General features: G+C 35.0%; 1 protein-coding gene across 1 annotated transcript; it reads right to left on the bottom strand.

Annotated features, from left to right (window-relative positions):
* Nucleotides 1-4,159: 4,159 nt before the first annotated feature.
* Nucleotides 4,160-20,537, bottom strand: LOC124940443 (probable linoleate 9S-lipoxygenase 5). Its single transcript, XM_047480965.1, has 11 exons — nucleotides 19,850-20,537; nucleotides 19,477-19,747; nucleotides 14,038-14,240; nucleotides 12,698-12,990; nucleotides 12,353-12,602; nucleotides 11,514-11,858; nucleotides 11,359-11,444; nucleotides 11,184-11,291; nucleotides 5,697-6,001; nucleotides 5,345-5,608; nucleotides 4,160-4,940 (listed from the first exon to the last, which is right to left on the bottom strand). The coding sequence occupies exons 1-11, from the start codon at nucleotides 20,535-20,537 to the stop codon at nucleotides 4,187-4,189; spliced, it is 3,567 nt and encodes a 1,188-aa protein (XP_047336921.1). The 3' UTR covers nucleotides 4,160-4,186.
* Between the last annotated feature and the right edge of the window lie 5,084 nt (nucleotides 20,538-25,621).

Raw genomic sequence — 25,621 nt, 5'->3', positions numbered from 1 at the left:
CTAATCTTCAAATTTTGCTTTCAAACTAGTCCCGCCTTGCTTTTCTAAGAAGTTATTATCTCCTTGGGCAAGCATGTCCAAGTTGTAGTTCGTGTTGGTATGAATGACTGTCAAGTTTGAGGTGGAAGAAGTGTGAGTTACTTGATGTTCAAGGAATAAACTAAGAGAGTAGATTGTACTATTGTAGATAAGAAGACAATGAAGAAGACATATTTGCAAGAGGTAAACAACATAATGAGAAAAAGGCAGAACAATAAGAGTTTTAAGTCTATGTTGAAGACTAAAAAAATGTGAAGTGCTTCTGGTGTTAAGAGAAATGACATTTCATAAAAGACTGCCTAAAACTAAAGAAGCATTCTAGAAAGGTTAAACTTGGAAGGGAAAAGATAGATCATTACTAGTGAGCAAGATAATTTAGTTGTTATGAAAGGAGTAAATAAAAACACTGTGTATTCTCTATAAGGTAATTCACAAGTATGTTTAGTTATTATCTATGAGGTTCCTTAGTGTACATCAATGTTCTGACATCTTAGACTTGGCATCAATGACTTGCAAGAATTGGGTTAGAAAGGAGTTCTTGGTGCAATACTTTAAATCATGATAATTTAAGATATTTCATTTTATTTATTATAGACCTTTTAAGGAGGCCATGGGAAATGAATCACAAGACTGAAACAATTCAAAAGTTCAAAGATTGGAAGACTTTGATGGAGAATCAAGTAAGTAAGAGGAATAAGAAGATTAAGACTTACAATCATTATGAGTACGTGAACTTGGAGTTCAAAGGATTTGGAAATGCTTCCAAAATTGAAAGACACTTCTTTGTTAAGGAGACGCGTCTACAAAATGGTGGAGAAGAAATGTTCAAAGTTAACTAATTGATCAATATAAGTTCATCAATTTCTCTTTGTTTGAAGACAAAATTGAGGTATGAATTGGTTCATCTAATTCACATGCTCAACCAAAAATCTTTGGCTGTGTTGCATTTGCGAATGTGAATGAAGGAAAGTAAAACCAAGGGCAAAAGAATATTTATTTATTGGATTTCATGATGATGTCAAAAGGTATAGAGTTTAGCTAAAAGAAGGTAGAGATAATATTATGCTAAGTCGAGATGTGAAGTTTAACAAAGTTGGAGCACACACAATGAAGACACAAATAGTGATTCAAGAGGAACCATAACACGAGGTGGAGATCTGTCATAAAAAAGCACACTACCAAGGGAGAACTGTCATGGGACCATTAAGATTTCTTATAATGTTGGGGAAGAGAATGACCTTGGTGAAGAGGTATTCTTGGTCATAGATGAATGAAAAAATGGTACACAACAAATATTATCAAAAAGACATTTATTAATGACAATATTACCGACATGTTGATAAGACAATCCTTCAGGCAAATTGCAAGATTGCATTGAATTGGAGGGTGATTAAGGATTGACATATTACTAGTTAACACGCAATATAAATGAAAGACCAAGAAGAGGAAAACTAATGGAATATACTTATAAGTTTAAGTGGAGACATTATTAGAGCAACTCTCAAACGAATCAAGAAAAAATCATTGTCTTCTAATATGAGAAGATGAATAAGACATTGAGTGAGATTCCTAGTCATGAAAAATGGTCTATATGGGAGGCTTGGTCAATTCCAATGTGGTGATTTGAATACTTCTTTTGTTCTATCTTTATTGTTCATTCATTGTGAATCATAGTTAAAATGAATGAGATGATTGATTTGACATCTTATTGAGACGATGATTGACACTTTGAATGAAATTCAGTCATAAAAATGGGCTAGATGAAAGAAACAATCAATTTGAATGTGAATGAGATAAATTAATTATCCCATAATAAAAGAAAATGAATGAGACTTTGAATGTGATTCCTAGTCATGAAAAAGGGGTTAGATGAGAGGCTCGATCAATTCAAATAGAAGGACATTCCAGGTCTCTCATCCCTTGAATGGGCCAACCCTCATTGAAATTAGATTTCGCAATTTCTTTTGAAAAACTATAAAACATGGTGAAAAAATTGAAGATAGTTAGAAAATCTTGAAAAGATATTCTTGAATTGCTAGTTGTTTGGACATTATTCAAATACTAGTAGATTGCAAGTTAATTTGTTTAAGAAGAAGTATGTCGTTCAAGTTGATTAAGTGTGCAAAGTTCAAGGTAAGATTAATGACAAATGTTTTTCTAGATCTCGAGCTTGAGTAAAAAAAAATGTCTCTAGATACCCAATTATAATATAACATATTATAATTACTCAAGATCAAGGTCTAACAAAATATTTGCCACCCATCTTGCCTTGAATTTTGCATATTCAACCAATTTGAACCGCATACTTCTCTTTGAACAAATTAACTTGCAATCTACTTGTTTTTGAATAATGTCAAAACAACTATCAATTCAAGAATATTATTTCAAGACTCACTAAATGTCTTCAATTGTTTTCACCATGCTTCATAGTTTGTTCAAAAGAAATTACAAATGTCCTTCCATTTGAATTGATCGATTCTCTCATCTAGCTCATTTTTTATTATTATGAATCATATTTAATGCCTCATATATCTTCTCGCATTAGATGAAAAGTCAATTATCTCATTCGTCTTCAAAATGATCGAGCCTCTTATCTAGCCTAATTTTCATGACTAGAAACACCACACAAGGTCTCAATTCTCTCCTTAATAAGTTCATAAATCAATCATCTCATTCATCTTAACTATGATCCACAATACATGGCTAATTAAGATAGAACAAAAGAAGTACAAAAATCACCACCTTTGAATTGATCGAGCCTCCCATTCAGCCTTTTTTCATATTAGGAATTTCACTCAAGGTTTTATTCATTTTCTCACATTGAAAGATAATGCAATGATTTTTTCTTAGTTCATTTGAAAGTTGCCCTAATAATTTCTTCACCTAAACTTATAAATGTCTTCCATTTATCTTCCTTTCTTGATCTTTCATTCATATTGCCTGTTAACTAATATATTATTTTATATATACTTTTATCATAAAACACTATTTTTAAAAAATATTGTATAAACAGTGTCCCACATGAATTCTCCGAAAACGAACGAAATGAAGATGATAGTAAAAAAAATTTTCAAAATAGAATAAGACAAGGATGATAAATGCACATAATGTTCATTTAAAAAAGGAACAAAAAGGCATTAGGTCTCAACAACAAATTTTTCAAAAATAGTAATTAATTTGCTTTCATCCCTTACCCGAAAAGAAGTTAGCTGTAAAAACAATTTCCATAATTTATGTATAATTCAGCAACAACTAGTACCAATTAACCATAAAGGATCACTAGACCGTTCAACTAAAATCAAGGTTCCAAAACTTAGCACAGATAACTTGACGCCATGTCTCCCCTTGGTACCACCACAACCATTTCACAAAATAGTTCAATTGAAATGCAATAGTCTAAGTACATTGAAGTCGTCGACCATGATGACCGGTTTAGTGATTATACTTGGAGTCGCAAGACATTTTAAATCTGATCCCACATGATTATCACAAAGGAAAGTACTTAGGAGTTTTATTTTTATTTTTTAATAACTGATATGAAAGCACGAGACAAAGAAATTTAATGAATGAAATAACTCTCATGAAAATTTAATAAACCAATAGACCCATCTTAAAAAAAAAGGATTCACTTGCAATTAAGTCACTGTTAAATTATATTTTTTTTATATATATTTAAAGATCATCATTTACTCATTTATATTAACAATTTTAATGTAAAATATGTCAACCAATATATATATATATATATATATATATATATATATATAACCCAGCATAGACTAAATGTGAAAAATCATTTTAGTTCTCCTTAATTTAAAAATAAAATAAATATATATATTAAAGGATTATCTCAAGAATCCGGTTTTGACAACGGATGATTATCTATGTCTCGAAGAACTCTTGTAAGAACTCTTGTAGTAATAAGAATTCATTAGCAGTAATAAAATGTACAAAAATAACTTCTAAATTTGTTTTGAAAGCCCAAACCTACACAAAGAAATGTTATATAAACAAACATAAGATAACAAAGTACAATAATTTTAATATTTATTAATACAATTACTATGTTTTAACAATAACTAATAGAAATACACTTTTTTCACTATGCTTAATATATACAAGTTTGAATTCAAAATGAAATTTGTATTCAAATAGAAACACTATTTGGTATTCCCTTACCACTTAGTCCACTTTGACCGGTTGGAAAGAGCAAAGTATAAGGCACTTGCACTGCCCCAACTCTATTCTTGAGACTTTTGTCATTGTTCATCATAACAATAATTTCCTCAATTTCTGCTAACTTTTTTCCAAACTTCTCGAAGGCTTCAAGCGGCTCTACATCATTGGTCCACTCAGGTGTGTCCCTCTGTCCGAGATAGACCTCGTCAGACGAATGCCTCGACAAGGTCTCTATGATCGACATTACAAGAATTGCTTGGAGTTTTGCCGTTATTGTTTGTAATAGAATCTTATCAGGATTTGTCTTGAGCTCCTCATATTCAGGACTACCCACTTCGGGCATAAGCCTTCGGCTGAGTGTGGGTCGATTTGGGAAGTAACCGGCATATGGGTATTGCCCAAAATTGAGTGCCGCATGAAGGGCAGATGCCACCCATATGATGATTGTGCATGTCTCGGTTAGATCTTTCTTTGTTTCCATTTTAGGCCACCACAATTCATTTTTCTTGTCTCCGTGACCAACTTCCTTTAGCTCCTTCCACCATGCTTGGAGTTCCTTGTCATTCTTAACTGTTTCGTCAGTTTTGTAGTAAAAGTTACAATAGTCTTCAACCCATGTTTTAATTGCCGACCATATCTCTAGCCCATCTACTGCATATGGGTAATCTTCTATCAGTAGGCGGAGGCCGTGTTTTCCTTTTGCATCCTTAACTGCAATTCCCCTGCACGTACAATAACCAAGTTGTTATTGTCCCGATTCTTCTACTTACATTTTTCTTTTATACTTTCAAACTTTTGAAAGGATAAAACACATTTTCTTGATCCATTAAGTCGAGGACCACAACCTAACAGTACAAATCATAAAAAAAAAAATCATTTAGTTCATGCCATATTTTGTCATAACTTATTCGGGTACTACTTAATTGACATACAAGATGACTGATCTTTATGATCACTTGCAATTCCTACCTTTTTAGTTCATATATAGTTGATATTTCGTGCCAAGTTTGAATGCTTTCATGTCTTCCTATGATTTTGTATCTTGCTATTCTTTTCATTCGTTCAAAATTTAAATGTTATTTTTTTATTCTTTTTGAATAATCAAATGTGAAATTGCCGGTTTTACCTCTTAATAAGATCTGAGGGAAGAGAATGATCCGTGAAAACCCAACTCCTGTAAACCACGGACGACATTTCCATGGCATACTTAGAAGGGAAGAATGTAAGCTCAAGATCTCCACCAGCATTGATGAGTGTTTGCCTTGCAAATGCGTTTATGTTCATCGTGTCACGAAAATGAGGGTCCAACAACTTTTGTATTGGGTGAAGTACGCTAAGTTGTCTGTTTGTCGCGATCACAAATGGCTCAATCACTGCATGTGTGTTCAACCTGCGAATAGATAAAAGTGAACATCAAAAGAAAAAGAAGAAGAAATTAAAACCGCAATTAATGGAAGGAAATTGAGTGGTTTTTATACCAGTGGCTGATGAGTTGATGGACACCAGAGTCGTTAACCACAACATAGGCTTTAGCAAGCTGCCATATGGAATTGTCTACACCATGTTGAGCTGGAGTGTAGACTTTACTTATGGCACCATATTTATCTCCTTTTGGATTTGGAAGACTTAGTTCAATGGTTAATGGCATCAAAGTCCCATCTTTTCTAAGGATTAGAAGAGTTCTGGAAGCATATGTCTTTGTGGTGGTTGTGTTAATTCTACTCAAGTATGGCATCAAACTATCATGGTGATCTAATATGAAGATCTTGTTTTGATTTATTGTCTGGAAATATAATTGTACATTTTACTTCGTGTCCAAGTCAACTTGCATTTATCTCGACTAATCTTTCGAACTGTTTTCAAAAGTAATGAAACTTGAGACATCATTAATCTTCTAATTCAATATTATTACCATTTGAGCTATTAATGATGAGAAGTGTTGATATTGAGTTGATGGGTCAGGCCCAATTAAATAAAGTGTAAAAGGCTTAAGTTTGTTAAGTTAGTTAGGACAAGTTGTTTATATATAGATGAGTAATTCACACAAGATAGTTAGTGATTTTATATGTGTGAGCGATATATATAAAGAACGAGGTGTAACTAAAATGTTTGATTGTGATAGTGGAATCGAGTTCCTAACAGAGCTCGACGGAGACGTAGACCATTTTTTGGTTGAATTCCGATATCAAATCTTGTGTTATTTTCCTGGTTTCTTGTTGTTATATTTCTCAGTTCTTTGATTAATTATGAGGGAAATTCCCTACAGTGGTATCAAAGCTCGGTTTGGGCAAGATTAAAATCAATCTTGAAGAATCTTGAGGAATCTTGGAAAGGTCTTTAATGCTGGCTAGTGATACGGATAAGGAAGATTTCGGCTCAGGCGCACGTAGAGACAAAGTTAACAAGGTTCAATATTATATAAGAAAGAGATCAACAAAGAAATTGGCACATTGGGAATTCCAGTGGCAGTCCATCTCAAACATGAAGACTAACATTGACAAGTTCGATGGCAATGGAGATTTTCGCATTTGGCAGCGGAAAATCAGGACTCTCTTGGCACAGCAGCATCTTCTACGAACTCTAGAAAAACTAGTTTTGTGGCCACTGGAGATGAGTAAAGATTAAAAAATCGAGATGACAGAAACAGTGATTGGCCCTATCATTTTTCATCTCTCAGATTCTGTGATCTAATTGATAGATAATGAGAAGACTCTGGCATTAATGTGGAGGCGCCTAGACGAGCTGTTCCAATCCAAGTTTTTAATCAACAAGATTACTTGAAGGAAAGGTTGTTAAGTTACAAGATGATGCCAGAAAAGACTCTTACTCAGAATCTTGATGAGTTCTTAAAAATCAATATCGAGTTGGCAAACTCAGGCTTGAACGAAGCAATGAGCAATGAAAATCAGGCAATAATCATCCTCAACTCTCTTCCCGAATCCTACAAGGAAGTCCGTAATGTGATCAAATATGGACGAACAAGTATCACTCTTGAAGAGGTGATTTCGGCATTGAAGTTGGGAGAGTTGGAATTAAGGACAGAAAAGAAAGCGAGTCCGTATGGCGAGAATTATATGGCCAAAGGGAAAAACTTCTTCAAAGGGCAACCTCGCACCAATAACAAATTGAAAGATAAGAAAAGAAAAACATCAGAATCGGAATCTGCGGAAACAAGAAAATGCTATCATTGTGGAAAGGTTGGTCATCTTCGAAACCACTATTATAGTTGGCTGAAAGATAACAAGAAAAAATAAGTGGAGACTAAAGAATCTGTGAATTATGGTGATGGCTATGATAGTGGAGAGGTCTTAATGGCGTTAATGGAAGATGCTAGGAGGGACTAGGTTCTTGATTCCGGTTATACTTTTCGCATGACGTACAGAAAAGATTGGATCTCTAATTTTCAGAATCTGAGTGGTTACAAGGTGCTGATGGGAAATAGGAATGCATGTCAAGTGGAAGGTATTGGAGATGTCAGCATAAAAATGTTCGATGGTGTTGTGAGAGTTCTAAAACAAGTCAGGTCCGTGCCTCAATTGTCACGAAACCTCATCTCTCTCGGGATTCTTGATGACTTGGGATACACAAATCAGATAGTGTCGGGGAAGATAAAGATAATGAAGGAAAACAGGTTAATGATGCAAGGTATCAAGCAAGAAGGTTTGTATCAGCTGATTCGTGAAACTGTGTCGAGACAGTCTATATTGGTAGTTTTAGATGAAGACAAGAAATCCACGATGTGGCATCGGAGGCTCAGTCACATCGCTGAAAAGGGTTTGCGGATTCTCGGTGATAAGAATATATTAGGCTCAGATAGAGTCAAGAGTCTAAACTTTTGCGAGCATTGCGTGTTAGACAAGCAGCATCGACAGAAATTTAAGATAGGGGTTCACAAGTCCAAGGGCGTGTTGGAGTATGTCCATTCAGACTTATGGGGTCCTGAGAAAACATTGACGCATGGAGGTAACTCGTACTTCTTATCAATCGTAGATGATTATTCTCGTAAAGTATGGGTTTATCTTCTGAAACACAAAAGTGATGCATTTGAGAAGTTCAAAACATGGAAGACTTTGGTTGAGAATCTGATAGATAGAAAGTTAAAGACCTGAGAACAGATAATGGGTTAGAGTTTTGCAACGAAGTGTTTGATAATCACTATCGTGAGCTAGGGATTCAAAGACATAGAACAATTCGATCCACACCCTAGCAAAACGGAGTTGCTAAGCGAATGAATTGAACTTTAATATATAAGTCTCGATGCATGCTTTTCGGGGTAGGTTTGTCTAAGTCCTTCTGGGGTGAAGCTGTAATGATAGCAGTATATTTGGTGAATCGATGTCCATCGACATCAATTGAGTTCAAAATTCCTAAAGAAATGTGGACTGGTAAGCCTCAGGATCTGTCTCATCTTAGACCATTTAGATGTGCAACCTTTGCTCATCAAAAAGAAGGCAAGTTAGAGCCAAGAAGTGTGAAGTGTATGTTACTTGGTTATCCTCATGGAGTGAAAGGTTATAGACTGTGGTTGAGATAGTATAGTGGTTTTAAAACCATAATCAGTAGAGATGTAATATTCAATGAAGAGGAGTTTGTGTGTCTCTCTCAGAATCAATCTAAAACTAATCAAGGTGACTCGGGTAAATGCGAGCAGGTGACTGGTCAAGTGGAGAGTAATGCAGGGGATCATGGTCAGGTGGAGCCATTGGTTTCAGATCAAAACACTGAAATGGTTGCTGATAATCATAAGGAGTTTACAGGTACAGATGTTGAACCTGTTGTGGCACAAAAGGAAGAATTTACAACTTAGTTGGAAGCTAGTTATCAACTCGTAAGGGACAGGGAAATGAGGCAACCAAAACCCATCCAGAGGTATGGGTTCTCAGCTTATACTAATATGTTGGCATATGGGTTTATGACAGGAGTTGAGTTAGACAAAACTGAGCTAGAAGATTTCAAAGAGGCTTTGAGTTCTAGTGATAGATCCAAGTGGATGGAAGCTATGAAGGTAGAAATGAATTCTCTTTATAAGAAATCAACTTGGGAGATTGTTCTGAGTCCTGTCAAGCAATCTGTGATCAAGTGAAAATGGATCTATAAGATCAAGGAATGTATTTTGATTGAGAGGGGGTCAAGTACAAAACAAGATTAATTGCTAAAGGGTTCTCTCAAAAGGAAGGAGTGGAATATAATGAGATTTTCTCACCAGTTGTTAAGTACAAAACCATTCAGATCATGCTCTCGTTGATATCTCAGTTCGATCTTGAGTTAGAACAGATGGATGTTAAGACTGCATTTTTTTCATGGAAATCTAGAAGAAACCATCTACATGGAGCATCCAGAAGGGTTCAAAGTTCATCAAGAGAAAAACATGGTGTGTTTGCTTAGGAAGTCGTTATATGGACTCAAACAATCACCAAAGCAGTGGTACCTACGGTTTGATGTGTTTATTACTAAACAAGGCTTTATGAGGAGCAACTATGATACTTGTTTATACTTTGGAGGGAAGAATATACTTGAAGCTGATTATCTTCTGCTATATGTAGATGATATGCTACTAATCAGTAAAGAAGTTTTAAGTGTAAAGAAGTTGAAGACAGTTCTAAGTTCCGAGTTCGATATGAAGGACTTAGGCAAAGCCGCTAAGATTCTTGGGATAAGGATTAACAGAAACAGGAAGAATGGTGTAATGACTCCCAACCAGCATGGGCTATCTCAAGAAGGTGATTGACAAGTTTGAAATTCAAGGAGCCAAGACATCAAAGTTGCCGATCACGAATCAGTATCTGATGTCGTCTGTGAACTCGGCAAAAAGCAGGTAAGATCAGACTTACATTGAAAAAGTTTTGTATTCAAGTGCAGCTGGGTCTGTGATGTACTCAATTGTCTGTACCAGACCAGACTTGGCACATGTTAATAGTGCTTGAGCAGGTTTATGGCGAGTCTAGGCCATGAACATTGGCTTGCAATGAAGTGGTTACTAAGATACATAGCCTCAACTACTAATGTGGGAATATGTTACAAGAAAAGAAGTGATACAAAGGTTAGTGTAATTGGTTACGTGGACTCAGACTATGTAGGAGATAAAGACTCAAGGAAATCAACTTCGGCTTTCTATTTTTTGGTGAACGGTAAATGTATAGCCAGTTGCAATCTGTAGTGCATTTATCAACAATAGAAGCCGAATATATCGCAGCAATTGAAGCTGTAAAGGAAGCAATGTGGATTTAGGGTCTGCTGCAAGAACTGAAGGTGTTCGAAGGACCTGCAACAGTGTTCACATATAGCCAAAGTGCACTACACTTGTACAAGAATCCCGTGTTCTATGACAGGACAAAATACGTGGATATCAAGCACCATTTCATTCGTGAGAAGATAGCACAAGGGGTGGTTTCAATAAAAAAGGTTGGAACAGAAGATAACCCGACTGATGTTGGAACCAATGTACTACCTGTAAGTAAATTCATACATTATTTGGATTTGCTTAGATCAAGAGATGTAGTGTAATGAAGGCTTCGAGCAATGAAGTGATGAACATATTCGATTTCACTAGAACAAGAGAACGACCCTTCAACCCAAGGTGGAGATTGTTGATATTGAGTTGATTGGTCAGGCCCAATTAAATAAAGTGTTCAAGGCTTAAGTTTGTTAAGTTAGTTAGGACAAGTTGTTTATATTTATATATGAGTAATTCACACAAGATAGTTAGTGATTTTATATGTGTGAGCGATATATATAAAGAACGAGGTGTAATTGAAACGTTTGATTGTGATAGTGGAATCGAGTTCCTAACAGAGCTCGACGGAGACGTAGACCATTTTTTGGTCGAACTCCGATATCAAATCTTGTTTTGCTTTTCTGGTTTCTTACTATTATATTTCTCAGTTCTAAGATTGATTAGGAGGGAAATTCCCTACCAGAAGTATTATTTCTTTTATTATAATTAATGAAATCATGAATATGAATACCTCTTCTATCGTTAAACCATCGAGATTAAACTCCATATGTTCTTTTGTTATGGTACTATTTTGGTTTCCATATTCAAGAGGATCTAGCTTGCTTTTTGGAGGGAATTCCTACAAATAATAAAACATGTTGAGTAAGGTAAGGCAATAAACACTACATTTTGTTAATGAAGTGTACCTCGAGTAAACTGATTATAACAGGGTTTACTCCCGCCAACATTTCTCTTGCAAATTCCTCGTCTGTCCTCCATGATGATTTATCCTCTGATTTTTTTTTAAAGAATGAATAAACCGAAAGAAAATGATGGGAACGATTGAAAGAAATTATAAGACCTTGGATGACTTGGGGTGTAGGGAACTTAAATGTGCCTTCTCCATCCGTCATAATTAGAAGTTCCTTTAGCATTTCCAATGGAATGTGTTTGTAAATCTCTTCGAGTAAGTGTCCTTCAGGCAACTTAAACCCTCCCTCGTACAACTCGAAAGTGTCTTGGATTGTGTCGAATTCGTTTGTGGTTTTATCACAAAGAGCCTCGAATTCAGGCAAGAGTAATTGTACCGAGGCTTTTAGTTGATAAACTAAGAAGTCTGACATCTTCAAGTGCCCAAACCTCTCATCTCTTGGAACATAATTGTTTAAGCTTGAGATAAGTGGCAGCCTACTCTCAATGTTAGTATCTGTCAATGATAAAAATATATATATTATTTTTAGTCTAATTAGTCCTATATAGATTAGGAAAATGATCAAAGAAATTATATATCCACTTGAATATGGCAATATGTCCCATTTAATATAAAATTTTATTATGAATGGTAATACCAAATTATTTATACCAGAACATATTTAAGAGTAAATAATAATTATAATAATTTATTTTAAAAACTAGAGGGTGAGTAACGATAAAATTAGCAAAGAGTTAATTATTTGTCTTTATTTGACCAAAATAAAATAATATTATTATAAAGAGTAAATATGACCGAAGAAAGCGTGGTTATTTCTCAAATTACGTCGCTAAAGATCTCTATCGACGGTAGTTTATAACAATTTAAAAAATAAATTGTGACATTGTGATATAACATATTAAAAAAATGCTAAAAAGACTAAACAATTTGTAACTATTACTTATATTTTTGAAAATAAACAATGCAACTATACGAGACCACAAAATTACCTGTCTTTGTAAGGGGGCGACTAGTTCTCCCTCTTTGAGGATAGGGATACTCAGACGAACCTCCGAGGACGGGGCGAGCATAGTTTTCGCCTCTATCAGGATCTCCGAGGTCATTATAGTAGGCATAATCATAAACTCTGTCCCATTCTTCAAGTTTCTTAGTATTATCCATTCCATCTCCTCTCAAGTTCTTCAATTCTTCCTCTCTAAGGCTAACAAGAGCAACCGGAGTCTCATTCGGAAGATACGTCTAAAAGAATCACCACAAATCATTAAAAACACATACAAGTGTTAGAAAACAAAGACCCCCACTAGTTTCTTAATTTGGATCTAAATAACTATTACCTGATTTGTGAAAAAAACGCGATCGGTTGCGTACTTTTCCTTGGGATAGACCCATGAATTGCATACAAAATGGACTTTGCCATGGGCAGGAACATGATCAAGGGTGAGAGATTTGAGGTAGAATTCATTGGAGTGATTGTTTCTAATTATGAAAGCACCAGGACAGCCCATGTTCTTCACTTCCCATTCAAAAACCACATCAAAAACTGAATCCCCAGCTGCTATAGAAGTGGATGAGCTGATCCAATTATCCAAATATGTTTCTTTGCTCAATCTTCCTCTTAATCCTTTTTCTGTTTATCATAACAATAATATAATCAATGGCATTTTGTATTAAATAAAAAATGTATACATTTCCTAGCTAAATTGATTGACAGTTTCTCAGTCTATGCAAACAATTGTGATTAAAAGTAATCTGATACAAACTCTGTAAAATTAAATAATGTAAGTAAAAGTCAATAAATCAAACTTTGGATGTGCAAACTAATAGGTCTGAATGTTTAATATTTTATTTTTTTAGAGTTAAATAACCTTATTTGATATATGGTTAAAATCAGGTTATTTGAATATGCTTGATTGATCTTGGATTATTTGAATATAACTAATGCTTTATTTAGGGCAGCACTGGACATTAAATAATTAGATCAACTAATCATTTTTTTTTTTAATTCAACGCAATGTGTTAGTTTAAATGAGAAGAATATGTTATCAAAAGTTATGAATCGATTTTCACTTATAACGATTAAGTTAAGGTGAGATTATGACTATAAAGTCATGCTGATTTCATAAATTAAAAATAATAATAATAATAAATATCAACTCATTTTTATTTTATATTTGAATATTTAATTCAAATATCTTCATTCTTTTGAAAACTTTATTTATTATATATTTGTTCTTAAATTATTTAAAATTTTATTTCAAATAACCCACAACTTATAATCTTATAGGTCTCCTCAATCAGGACACATCAAACGGGTAATATTTTCAAATATCTCTAGATTGTTTCCTAATACTTCCAACAGACACAAGGGATGCATATTGGAACAAGTTGGATTGATTGCTTTAACCTTTTTTTGACAAATCAATTTGTAATGGTGTGAGTTCGAAAACCATTCACAAAGTTTCGTTATAATCAAGTGTAAATGGTGTGACACACATGACGTATTTGAAATGCAAATGGTTGTTCGGGTTGATGTTGTATCGATTTAAGGTTCCCGACTTTCCTCTAGAGGGCCCAAGATAATATTATTAAAAAAAAATCTACTAATCAAAATTTATTATTTGAAGCAATATAAGATAGACTTGAGGACGTTCTTATTAAATAATTAATATAGTACCTGATGGGTCACCATAAATAGAGCTAACAAGTTGAATAGAGACCTTCCGGCCAAATAACTCATTAGTCTTATCAATAATAGACGCATTAAAATCGCTGAAATCCAAAACATTCTTCTTCATCAACACAACTTTTCCCTTCACAAACTTTTGTTCATCCTCTTCGTCACGATGATTAAACATTCCCACGATGTTTTTGATACAACTATACATTATAAAGAGAGAAAAATGAAAAGAATTTTTTTTGTATATGTTGATTTGAGAAGAGATGATATAATGAAAGGAATGTGTTGTATTTATAAGCCATCTATTACCGTTTACCAAACATGTCCAAGAAAGCTTGTTTGATATTGAGTTATTTAAATTATTTTTAAATTAATCTATTATTGTATTACATATCTATTAAAGTCAACTCAATCATTATAGGGTTAGCACATATCTTGATTCTAACTCATTCAAAACCACAAGATATCTAACTTCGTTTTCATGCACTTTAGAAGGTTAATTTGTCTATAAAAAAAATCGTTCAAGTGCATGTGCTTGTCAATATTCTTCAAATAAAATAATAAAAGTCATACTATTTCTAGATTTATAAAAAATATTTTTTTTTATAAAATTATTCGAATAAAATATAAATAATAAATAAATATATTAGTGATTTTATATATTTAATTATGTTTATTAATGTTTGGGGTAGAATCAAGATGTGATACACAAATACAATTTTCGTCCCAGGTCCCAAGTCAACTCCGAAAACACTCGTCCCAAATAAGACAAATTTGGATCGAAAACCGCAAGAACAAATTATAATCACGTCTTTAACCCTAACCAATATAATTGAATTTTTTATATTAATAAAATAAAAACTCACGAATTAAAACTTTCCATCTTCTTGACTTGTGCCAGCCTAGGTTGATCTTATGATTCTTATCTCATGTTCTTTGAGTTCATCGTTGGTCGATTGGAATCCTACGCGTGAGGATTCATCGAAGTTCGGTTACTTGTCGTGTTAAGTGGATCTTGCGTGAGATCTTATTTACTGATTTTTGAATTAATGGATTGCTTTTCTGACTCTTGGTTGAATATGCACTTCTTCTTCTTTCTTCAATGAAAACAAATCACAATCTCCATTCATCGGCCGACCTAATTAATCTCTGAAGAAACTAAGGCTGTTTTGATCAACATCTTTTAGATATTGTGGATGAAGATAAGGAAGATCCAGGAGCCTAGTCAAATAATATTATTTATATTTTATTTTATATAAACACTTTTTGGTATTTGAGTGACCACCTAACAAGTGTTTGCAAATGAGTAGTGCCATCACCACGGTTCAGACTTTTTTTTTTAAATGGTTTATAAAAATAAATAAAGTGTCTTCAACCACAATGATAAAAACATTAAATGAAAATGCAGATAATTAATAAAAATAAAAATAAAAATAAAACACAGAAATTAAATTTAAAAAAAAAATACAAAATCATCGAGTACAAAAATATTTCAAAAGAACAATGAGATCACTCCCCGAGTCAACATTCTTACATAATCTCACATTTGACATTTTCGTTGACGATGTTAGAATTAAATTAATCAAATAAAATAAGAATTTAGGTAAATAAATTAAATAAAATTCACACCAAATTCAAATTTGAATTAATGGTGAAATTAAATTCAAATGAATATAAATTTACCGGTGGAAAATGTATCATTAGAGACAACATAAACCGTCGCTAAAAGTCATAATACCGTCGCTAATAAATATTGGCGTCAACAAACAAAACCATTGTCATTCTTCTCTTAAAAGTTCGTTGTTAAAATATAATGGCTTTTATCAACGGCGATAGGCTGACGTTGATAATCGAAATATCAGTGACGGTGAATAGGGAATTCCGTCACTGATAATTTTAAATAATAGCGACGGCATTGTGCTTACTTTGTCGCTTATGTATAGAATAATAGCAATTGTATTATGCCTACGCCGTAGTTTATATTTTAATTAATAGTGACGACATTCCTCTATCGTCGTTGCTATTATCAACGTCAGCATTTCCCTAACGCTGTCGCTGATAGTCCTTACTCTCGGGTTTTTGACACATTTCAGAATCTAGTTATCAATGTTGGCATTCCCCTAATACCGTCGTTGATATTGTTAATTATCAACGTCGGCCTTCCTCTAATGTTGTCGCTGATAATCTTTGCTCTCGGGTTTTTGACACATTTTTTATTATTATTAAACCTGTTTCATTTTTTTCTACTACTATTAGCAAAAAAAAAAATTCATTCATAAATAACATCAATTCTAAATTATAAAAAATCGCAAATGGTATTAATACAAAAATATCAAATCGTATGTCAATCAATACTGATCTGGGGGAGGAGGGGACATCCTAGACATAAGCATCTATATTGTCTCTTATTGTGTGCAAATTGCGCTTTTAAAGCACCCTACTATGCACGCATCTCCTTTAATACACGTCCCTAGTACGCCACCTCGTCTCATAGAGTTCTGTTCTCCTCATGCGGCGCTTGCGTCTCTTAACGTTGTGACACACGTGTGCTATTGACGCTCGAGGAAGAATTTCCCCGTTGATCCGCTCTAAAGTGCATTGGACGTACTCCGGATCACATCTCGGTCACCCTCTCGTGTCCCTATTCTCCAAAAGTAGCCTTAGACACTTCAAACGGCGACATATCATGGTTTTCTTCAAGTCGCTCGCGCATCATAGTATACAATCATTTACAACACTATTAGTAATTATAAACTTAGACATGCAAAATAAAACGATAGAAATGATTAGAACATACAACGGCATGCTGGTCTTGTGGAGAAGCCACGATAGTTAGATCCTCAACGGTCGCTCTCCTAGTATGAGTATGTAGGAAGAATTCTGTATAATTAGGGTGTGTCCAATATCCCTCTATTGTACAAATAACATACATACCATCTGTGTTAGAATCGACTACAACAATAAAAGGGGGTTGAATATTGTTGTTGTATTTTTCACTTTTATGCGATTTTAATCCTGTCAGGGATTGAAAATCTATTTTTATTCTTGGACATATCGTAACAAGCTCTTGAACGATTGTAAGTGCAGAAAATGCTTGTGGGATTTGAAGCGGCATATATAAGACTGAATGAAGCAAAGACAAGACAACATAAGATTTTATAGATGTTCGGAGATAAAACTTTTATGTCACCCCTTCTTCTATTTCCAGAAGGATTCTACTAGAAGACTTTGATTTGTATAGCCTCTACACAAACTCACTCAGATCACAGGTCTTAACACTTGTCTATTCTGAACTTCTAGATATCACACTCTCTTGTTGAACTTCTCGAATATTCGTAAGAACGTGGCGTACGACATAGTAGTGCGTGGATTAATGGAATATTCGGTGGAACGAGGTGTACTGGATAATACTGCGCGGGCTAGTGAAATAATCGTGTGCGTGGTAGTTGTACATTTTGGCGTATTAAGCTAATGTAGAAGTCTGCTAATGAGACAGTTGTTGGCGCAAAATAACTGTTGGCACAACATGGCTATTGTCTACTTGGCTGTTAGCGCAACTTAGTTGTTGGCACAATACTATTGTTCGTTACTCGGCTATTAGCGCAACACAGTTGTTGGCATAACAATGTTGTTCACTACTCAGCTGTTAGCGCAACACAGTTGTTGGCGCAACACTGTTGTTCGCTACTCGGTTGTTAGCGCAACACAGTTGTTGGCGCAACATTGTTGTTGCCTACTCATTTGTTAGCGCAACACTGTTGTTCGCTACTCGGCTATTAGCAAAACACAGTTGTTGGCGCAACACTACTGTTGCCTACTCGTCTGTTAGCGCAACATAATTGTGCTGATAGAGCAACTCTACTACTAGCGCTTCTTCAGCTCTACTACTAAAGCAAGACTGCTACCCATCTTTATTCAGCTCTATTTATGGAACAAGCCTGCTGTCAGCGCCTCTTCAGCTCTGCTAATGGAACAAGCCTACTGTCAGCGCTTCTTCATCTTTGTTGTTGGAACAAGCCTACTGTTAGCGCATCTTCAGCTCTACTAATGGAATAAGCCTACTGACAACGCTTCTTTAGCTCTGCTACTGGAACAAGCCAGCTGTCAGAGCTTCTTCGAATCTACTGCTGGAACAAGCCTGATGTCAATGCCTCTTCAGCTCTTCTTTTAGAACAAGCCTGCTGTCAGCACCTCTTCAACTCTATTGATGGATCAAGGCTGCTGTTAGCACTTCTTCAAATTTACCTGCGCATTAAGACATTTGCTAAACTTAGTTTTATTCATTTATCAACGGATAATCAAAACTATGTCGTATTGATTTTAATTATCCTAAGTTCATTTTAATCAATTAAAACGTTTTTCATAATTTAACTTAATTAACGATTTTCCCATTTAATCTTAATTTAATAATTTTCCCCATTTTCCTTTCTTTAACTTAATCAAACAATTTCCCATTTTTGATGATGTTAAAACTAAGTTATAAACACAGGAAAATGAGGGTAAATTTATATATATTAATAAGAATAAACAAAATGTTCAGAGTGTAAACCCCCCCCCCTTTTAATTTCTTCCTCTAGGTAGCTTGAGCTTTCATCTGGCTTCCTTGTTCTTCTACCTTTCTCCTCATTCAGGTTTCCCTCTTAGAAGTTCGCCCTTACTCCTCGTCTAGGCTTTCCCCTCACCACTCCGCCTCATCTACCGCTTTTCCCCCTTTTTACCATCAGAAATCCTAAATCTTCCAAGTTGTTGTCCTATTTTACCTGCACATATAAACATTGACAGTTCTAGTATCGATATTTATTTGGGTCCATAGTTAATTAGTCTCTTGGGGATCCATACTTGAGTTAATTTTATGGATCTCCCATTTACTGTGTATGTTTTAGACTTGGAAGATTTTTTTCTGCCTACTAATGATACGTTGACTTTAGAAGATGATTTTTGATAAAAATATTCCTGACTTTCTGTTAGGATTTTTCTTACCAGACCAGTTGGTTGTCCTATTTTTAGTTTAAGCCAGCTTGACTTTTGGTCAGTTGGCTTGACATATTTAATTTCATTTTTCAAAATCAATTTATCACAGCTTTGATTAGATCCAATATCAGTTAAATTTCCCTTATCTTATGGGATTAAGCTTGTCTTTTACTAGGTTTAACTTGTTGATGGACTCAGCTGGATTGCCCTTAACATATCCTAGACCAAATTTGTATCCGATAGGCCTTTGCTGCATAATCAGTTGTTTGACAGCATTTTCAGACTTCGTCCAAAAACTAACCACATAGTTTAATCCTTAATTTTCAGCAGAAAAGTGTGAATTATTTCTTTGAATTTCTCATTCTCAGCTGAGAGCTCATTTATTTTGTTTTTCAAAGCTTCCAATTCATTGTTTTAAGATGAAAAACTTCTACTGTCAAATTTGTTTTATTAAAAAGATCTAACAGTTTCTTGTACTCAATGTCATTGACTGCATTAGTTAGATCATCTTTTGTAAATTCGTCAGAATTGAAATCAAATACCTCATTGTCGTCTACCATGAAACATTTGACGATTTCATCCTCACTTTCACTTGAGGAGCTCTTATCTGAATCGCTTTCAGCCAATTTTCTCTTACTTTCTTCGACTATAAGAGCCTTCTGTTCCTTCATGTTGTTCTTATCGAAAGACTTTTTATCATCCCTTTTGGGTTTTTTGTAATCAGCCTTGAAGTGACCTAATTTGTATCAATTAAAACATCTTAAATTAGCATTAGAATCATTTTTATAACTTTTTATGTTTGAATTAGAGTTAGAATGATTTTTCCTCATAAATTTGCAAAACGACTTAACAAATCGTAACATAGTGTCGTCGTTGATCTGTTTAGTAGACTTCGCAACTATCGCAACAGGTGGCTCTTCAGCAGTTACCAATGCTTGAAATGTGATGGAGGTGGACGTCCCCTCCTTATTTCGTGAGTTTATCTCAAACTCATAGACCTTCAAATCAGTAAAGAGATCATACAACTCAATCTTGTTGAGGTCCTTGGATTCCCTCATGGTCATCGTCTTGATATCCCATTCTCTAAACAAAGCTCTCATAGTTTCGATAACCACCTCTCCGTTGTTATATATCTTTCCCAAGGATGAGAGCTCTATGACTATGCTGTTGAATCTTTCATCGAATTCAGTCATAGTCTCACCCGGACGCATCTTGATGTTGTCAAACTTCTGTGTGGCAACCATCAGCTTATTTTCTTTTGTTTGGTCGTTACCTTCACAAAGTTGAGTCAGATTCTCCCAGATTTCTTTGGCAGTGGAACATGACTTGATCTTGCTGAACATGTTCTTGTCCAATGTTTTGTAGAGAATATATTTGGCCAAGTTGTCGAGGTTGGTCTTCCTCTTATGTTCAACAGTCCACTCATATCTGAGCTTCTCCTTCATCTTAGGAGCACCCTCAGTTGTGCTTGTGGATGTTCTGACCTTCAGAATCTTCATGGGACCATCAGTGATGACATGCCACATATCATCATCTTGAGCGGCCAGATGAGCTTACATCCTAATCTTCCAGTCATCATAATCTTCCTTTGAGAACATTAGAATTTTTTTTAGGAGAGACATGATTCAGATATTTGTAGTTGCTTGAGAATAGAAAACCTCGTTCTAATACCACTTGTTAGGATCGACTACAACAATAGAAGGAGGGTTGAATATTGTTGTTATATTTTTCACTTTTATGCGATTTTAATCCTGTTAGGAATTGAAAATCTGTTTATATTATTAGACAAATCGTAACAAGCTCTTGAACGGTTTCAAGTACGGAAAATGCTTGTGGGATTTGAAACGGCATATAAAAGACTAAATGAAGCAAAGACAATACAACACAAGATTTTTTGGATGTTCGGAGATAAAACTCCTCGTCACCCCTTCTTTTGTTTCCAGAAGGATTCACTAGAAGACTTTGATTTGTATAGCCTCTACAGAAATACACTCAGATCACATGTCTTAACACTTGCCTGTTATGAACTTCTAGCTATTACACTCTCTTGTTGAACAGACAATGTTCTGTTCAACTTATACAAATCAACTATATATGCAATAATACAAATGATCATCTCTCAATGTATATCGTAACATGTATGCTTGATGTATTCTCTTCTAAAGAATAAGCTAGATAGAGTAATCAAGATATTCAAGAACAAAGAGAACCAAAGGAATTCAGAGAGGTTCGGCATTGTCCTTTGATGCCCTTTTAATATTTTCTGCATGACAACGGTCGAATCTATATTATTGACACGTGGTAGTGGTACGGTTGACGAACGCCTAGCATACGGGATAGTGCGCATGGGAATCGAATATTCATTAGAACGTGGCATACAGGATAGTATTGCGCGGACTAATGGAATATTCAGTAGAACAAGGTGTATTAGATAGTACTGCGTGGACTAGTGAAATAATCTCCCATTTACTGTGTATGTTTTAGACTTGGAAGATTTTTTTCTACCTACTAATGATACGTTGACTTTAGAAGATGATTTTTGATAAAAATATTCCTGACTTTCTGTTAGGATTTTGCTTACCAGACCAGTTGGTTGTCCTATTTTTAGGCTTAAGCCAACTTGACTTTTGTCAGTTGGCTTAACATATTTAATTTCATCTTTCAAAATCAAGTTATCACAGATTTGATTAGATCCAATATCAGTTAAATTTCCCTTAGCTTATGGGATTAAGCTTGCCTTTTACTAGGTTTAACTTGTTGTAGGACTCAACTGGATTGCCCTTAACATATCCTAGACCAAATTTGTATCTGATAGGCCTTTGCTGCATAATCAATTGTTTGACAGCATTTTCAGACTTCGTCCAAGAACTAACCACATAGTTTAATCTTTGATTTTCAGCAAAAAAAATGTGAATTATTTCTTTGAATTTCTCATTCTCAGCTGAGAGCTCATTTATTTTGTTTTTCAAAGCTTCCAGTTCATTGTTTTGAGATGAAAAACTTGTACTGTCAAATTTGTTTTGTTAAAAAGATCTAACAGTTTCTTGTACTCAATGACCATGCCATTGATTGCATTAGTTAGATCATCTCTTGTAAATTCGTCAGAATTGAAATCAAATACCTCATTGTCGTCTACCATGAAACATTTGACGATTTCATACTCACTTTCACTTGAGGAGCTCTTATCTGAATCACTTTTAGCCCATTTTCTCTTGCTTTCCTCGACTATAAGAGCCTTATATTCCTTCATGTTCTTCTTATCGAAAGACTTTTTATCATCCCTTTTGGGTTTTTTTTGTAATCAGCCTTGAAGTGACCTAATTTGTCTCAATTAAAACATCTTAAATTAGCATTAGAATCATTTTTATAATTTTTTATGTTTGAATTAGAGTTAGAATGATTCTTCCTCATGAATTTGCAAAACGACTTGACAAATAGTGATATAGCGTCGTCGCTAATCTGTTTAGTAGACTTCGCAACTATCGCAATAGGTGGCTCTTCAGTAGTTACCAATGTTTGAAATGTGATGGAGGTAGACGTCCCCTCCTTATTTCGTAAGTTTATCTCAAACTCATAGACCTTCAAATCAGTAAAGAGATCATACAACTTAGTCTTGTTGAGGTCCTTGGATTCCCTCATGGTCATCGTCTTGATATCCCATTCTCTAAACAAAGCTCTCATAGTTTTGATAACAACCTCTCTGTTGTTATATATCTTTCCCAGGGTTGAGAGCTCTATGACTATGATGTTGAATCTTTCATCGAATTCAGTCATAGTCTCACCCGGACGCATCTTGATGTTGTCAAACTTCTGTGTGGCAACCATCAGCTTATTTTTTTTTGTTTGGTCGTTGCCTTCACAAAGTTGAGTCGGCTTCTCCCAGATTTCTTTGGAAGTGGAACATTACTTGATCTTATTGAACATGTTCTTGTCCAATGTTTTGTAGAGATTATATTTGATCACGTTGTCAAGGTTGGTCTTCCTCTTGTCTTCAGCAGTCCACTCATATCTGAGTTTCTCCTTCATCTTAGGAGCACCCTCAGTTGTGCTTGTGGATGTGCTGACCTTCAGAATCTTCATAGGACCATCAGTGATGACATGCCACATATCATCATCTTGAGCGGCCAGATGAGCTTACATCCTGATCTTCCAGTCATCATAATCTTCCTTTGAGAACATTGGAATTTTGTTTAGGAGATATGATTTAGATATCTGCAGTTGCTTGAGAATAGAAAACCTCGTTCTAATACCACTTGTTAGGATCGACTACAACAATAGAAGGAGGGTTGAATATTGTTGTTGTATTTTTCATTTTTATGCAATTTTAATCCTATTAGGGATTGAAAATCTATTTATATTATTGAACAAATCGTAACAAGCTCTTGAACGGTTTCAAGTACGGAAAATGCTTGTGGGATTTGAAACGACATATATAAGACTAAATGACGCAAAGACAATACAACACAAGATTTTTTGGATGTTCGGAGATAAAACTCCTACGTCACCCCTTCTTTTGTTTCCAGAAGGATTCCACTAGAAGACTTTGATTTGTATAGTCTCTACAAAAATACACTCAGATCACATGTCTTAACACTTGCCTGTTCTGAACTTCTAGCTATCACACTCTCTTGTTGAACAAACAACGTTCTGTTCAACTTATACAAATCAACTATTAATGCAATAATACAAATGATCATCTCTCAATATATATCGTAACGTGTATGCTTGGCGTATTCTCTTCTAAAGAATAAGCTAGAGAGAGTAATCAAGAGATTCAAGAATAGAGAGAACCAGAGGAATTCAGAGAGGTTCGACGTTGTCCTTTGATGCCATGTTAATATTTTCTGCATGACAACGGTCGAATCTATATTATTGACACGTGGTAGTGGTACGGTTGACGAACGCCTGGCGTATGGGGTAGTGCACATGGGAATCAAATATTCATTAGAACGTGGCATACAGGATAGTAGTGTGCGGACTAATAGAATATTCGATAGAACAAGGTGTACTAGATAGTACTGCGTGGGCTAGTGAAATAATCGTGTGCGTGGTAGTTGTACATTTTGGTGTATTAAGCTGATAAAAAAGGTTCTTGATGAGACAGTTGTTAGCGCAACACTACTATTAGCACAACACGGTTGTTGTCTACTTGGCTGTTTGCGCAACACAGCTGTTGGTGCAACATTGTTGTTCGCTACTCGACTGTTAGCACAACACAATTTTAGGCGCAACATTGTTGTTCGCTACTCGGTTGTTAGAGAAACATAGTTGTTGGCGCAACATTGTTATTTGTTATTCGGCTGTCAGCGCAACACAACTATTGGCGCAACACTATTGTTACATACTCGACTGTTATCGCAACACATATGTTGGCGTAACACTAATGTTCGCTACTCGACTGTTAGCGCAACACAGTTGTGCTGATGGAGCAACTCTGCTTCCAGTGCTTCTTCAGCTCTACTGTTGAAGTAAGACTATTACCAGCGCTTCTTCAGCTCTTCTGCTAGAACAAGCCTTCTGTCAACGCTTCTTCAGCTCTGCTGCTGGAATAAGCCTGCTGTCAGCGCCTCTTCAGCTCTGCTACTGGAACAAGCCTGCTACCAGCGCCTCTTCAGCTCTACTGCTGGAACAAGCCTGCTGTCAATGTCTCTTCAACTCTGTTGATAAAACAAGCATGTTGCTAGCGCTTCTTCAGCTCTAATGCTGGAACAAGCCTGCTGCCAACGCTTCTTCAGCTCTGTTGCTGCAACAAGCCTGCTGCCTGCGCTTCTTCAACTCTGCTGTTAGAACAAGCCTACTGCTGACGCCTCTTCAGCTTTACCGATGGAGCACGGCTGCTGTCAGTGCTTCTTAAAATTTACATGCGCATTAAGACATTTGTTGAACTTAGTTTTATTTATTTATCAACGCATCATTAAAACTATGTCGTATTGATTTTAATTATCCTAAATTCATTTTAATCAATTAAAGCGTTTTTCATAATTCCACTTAATTAACAATTTCCCTTTTAATAATTTCCACCCTTTTCTTTATTTAACTTAATCTAGAAATCTGTTATATATTATGAAAATTTAATACTTTAGCTAAAACTTACCATCTGTCGCTCCATTTGCAAAAATGGTCTACTACTTGTGTGGTGGGTGTATACAACTTTTTCTCTGTTGCTGGAATTGGTCGTGCTTTTTTTTACAATTATAAAATAGTTATAGTTGTTAGTTAATAGTCGATTAAACATATAATGAATTAAAAATGACTATTATACCTAAAATGCAGTCGTGAAGTAGTGATGGTCAAGGAGATAATTCTAATCATCGTAGTCGAATTATGAGGAGGGTTTAATTTGATTATCTCCACGTCACCATTATGTGGTTGGATGTAGTTCTTTTTGTTTGTATATCTCCACCTATCTCATGTTTTCTTCACATGTGTCATCGTCCTATCTTTGTAGGTGTCAATATGATGGGGTAAAGACTTGAAAAGATCTTGAAATATAACAACAGATTTTAAGATTATAAAAGTTTCAAATTATAAGATAACACGTTAAAAAATATCAAACTCACGGAGATGGATCGCCATATATGGTCTAACTAGGCATGTGACAGATCACACC

The sequence above is a fragment of the Impatiens glandulifera genome, chromosome 1 (assembly GCF_907164915.1).
Source record: "Impatiens glandulifera chromosome 1, dImpGla2.1, whole genome shotgun sequence".
Classification (NCBI taxonomy): Eukaryota; Viridiplantae; Streptophyta; class Magnoliopsida; order Ericales; family Balsaminaceae; genus Impatiens; species Impatiens glandulifera.
This window is presented reverse-complemented; position numbering and strand designations above follow the sequence as displayed.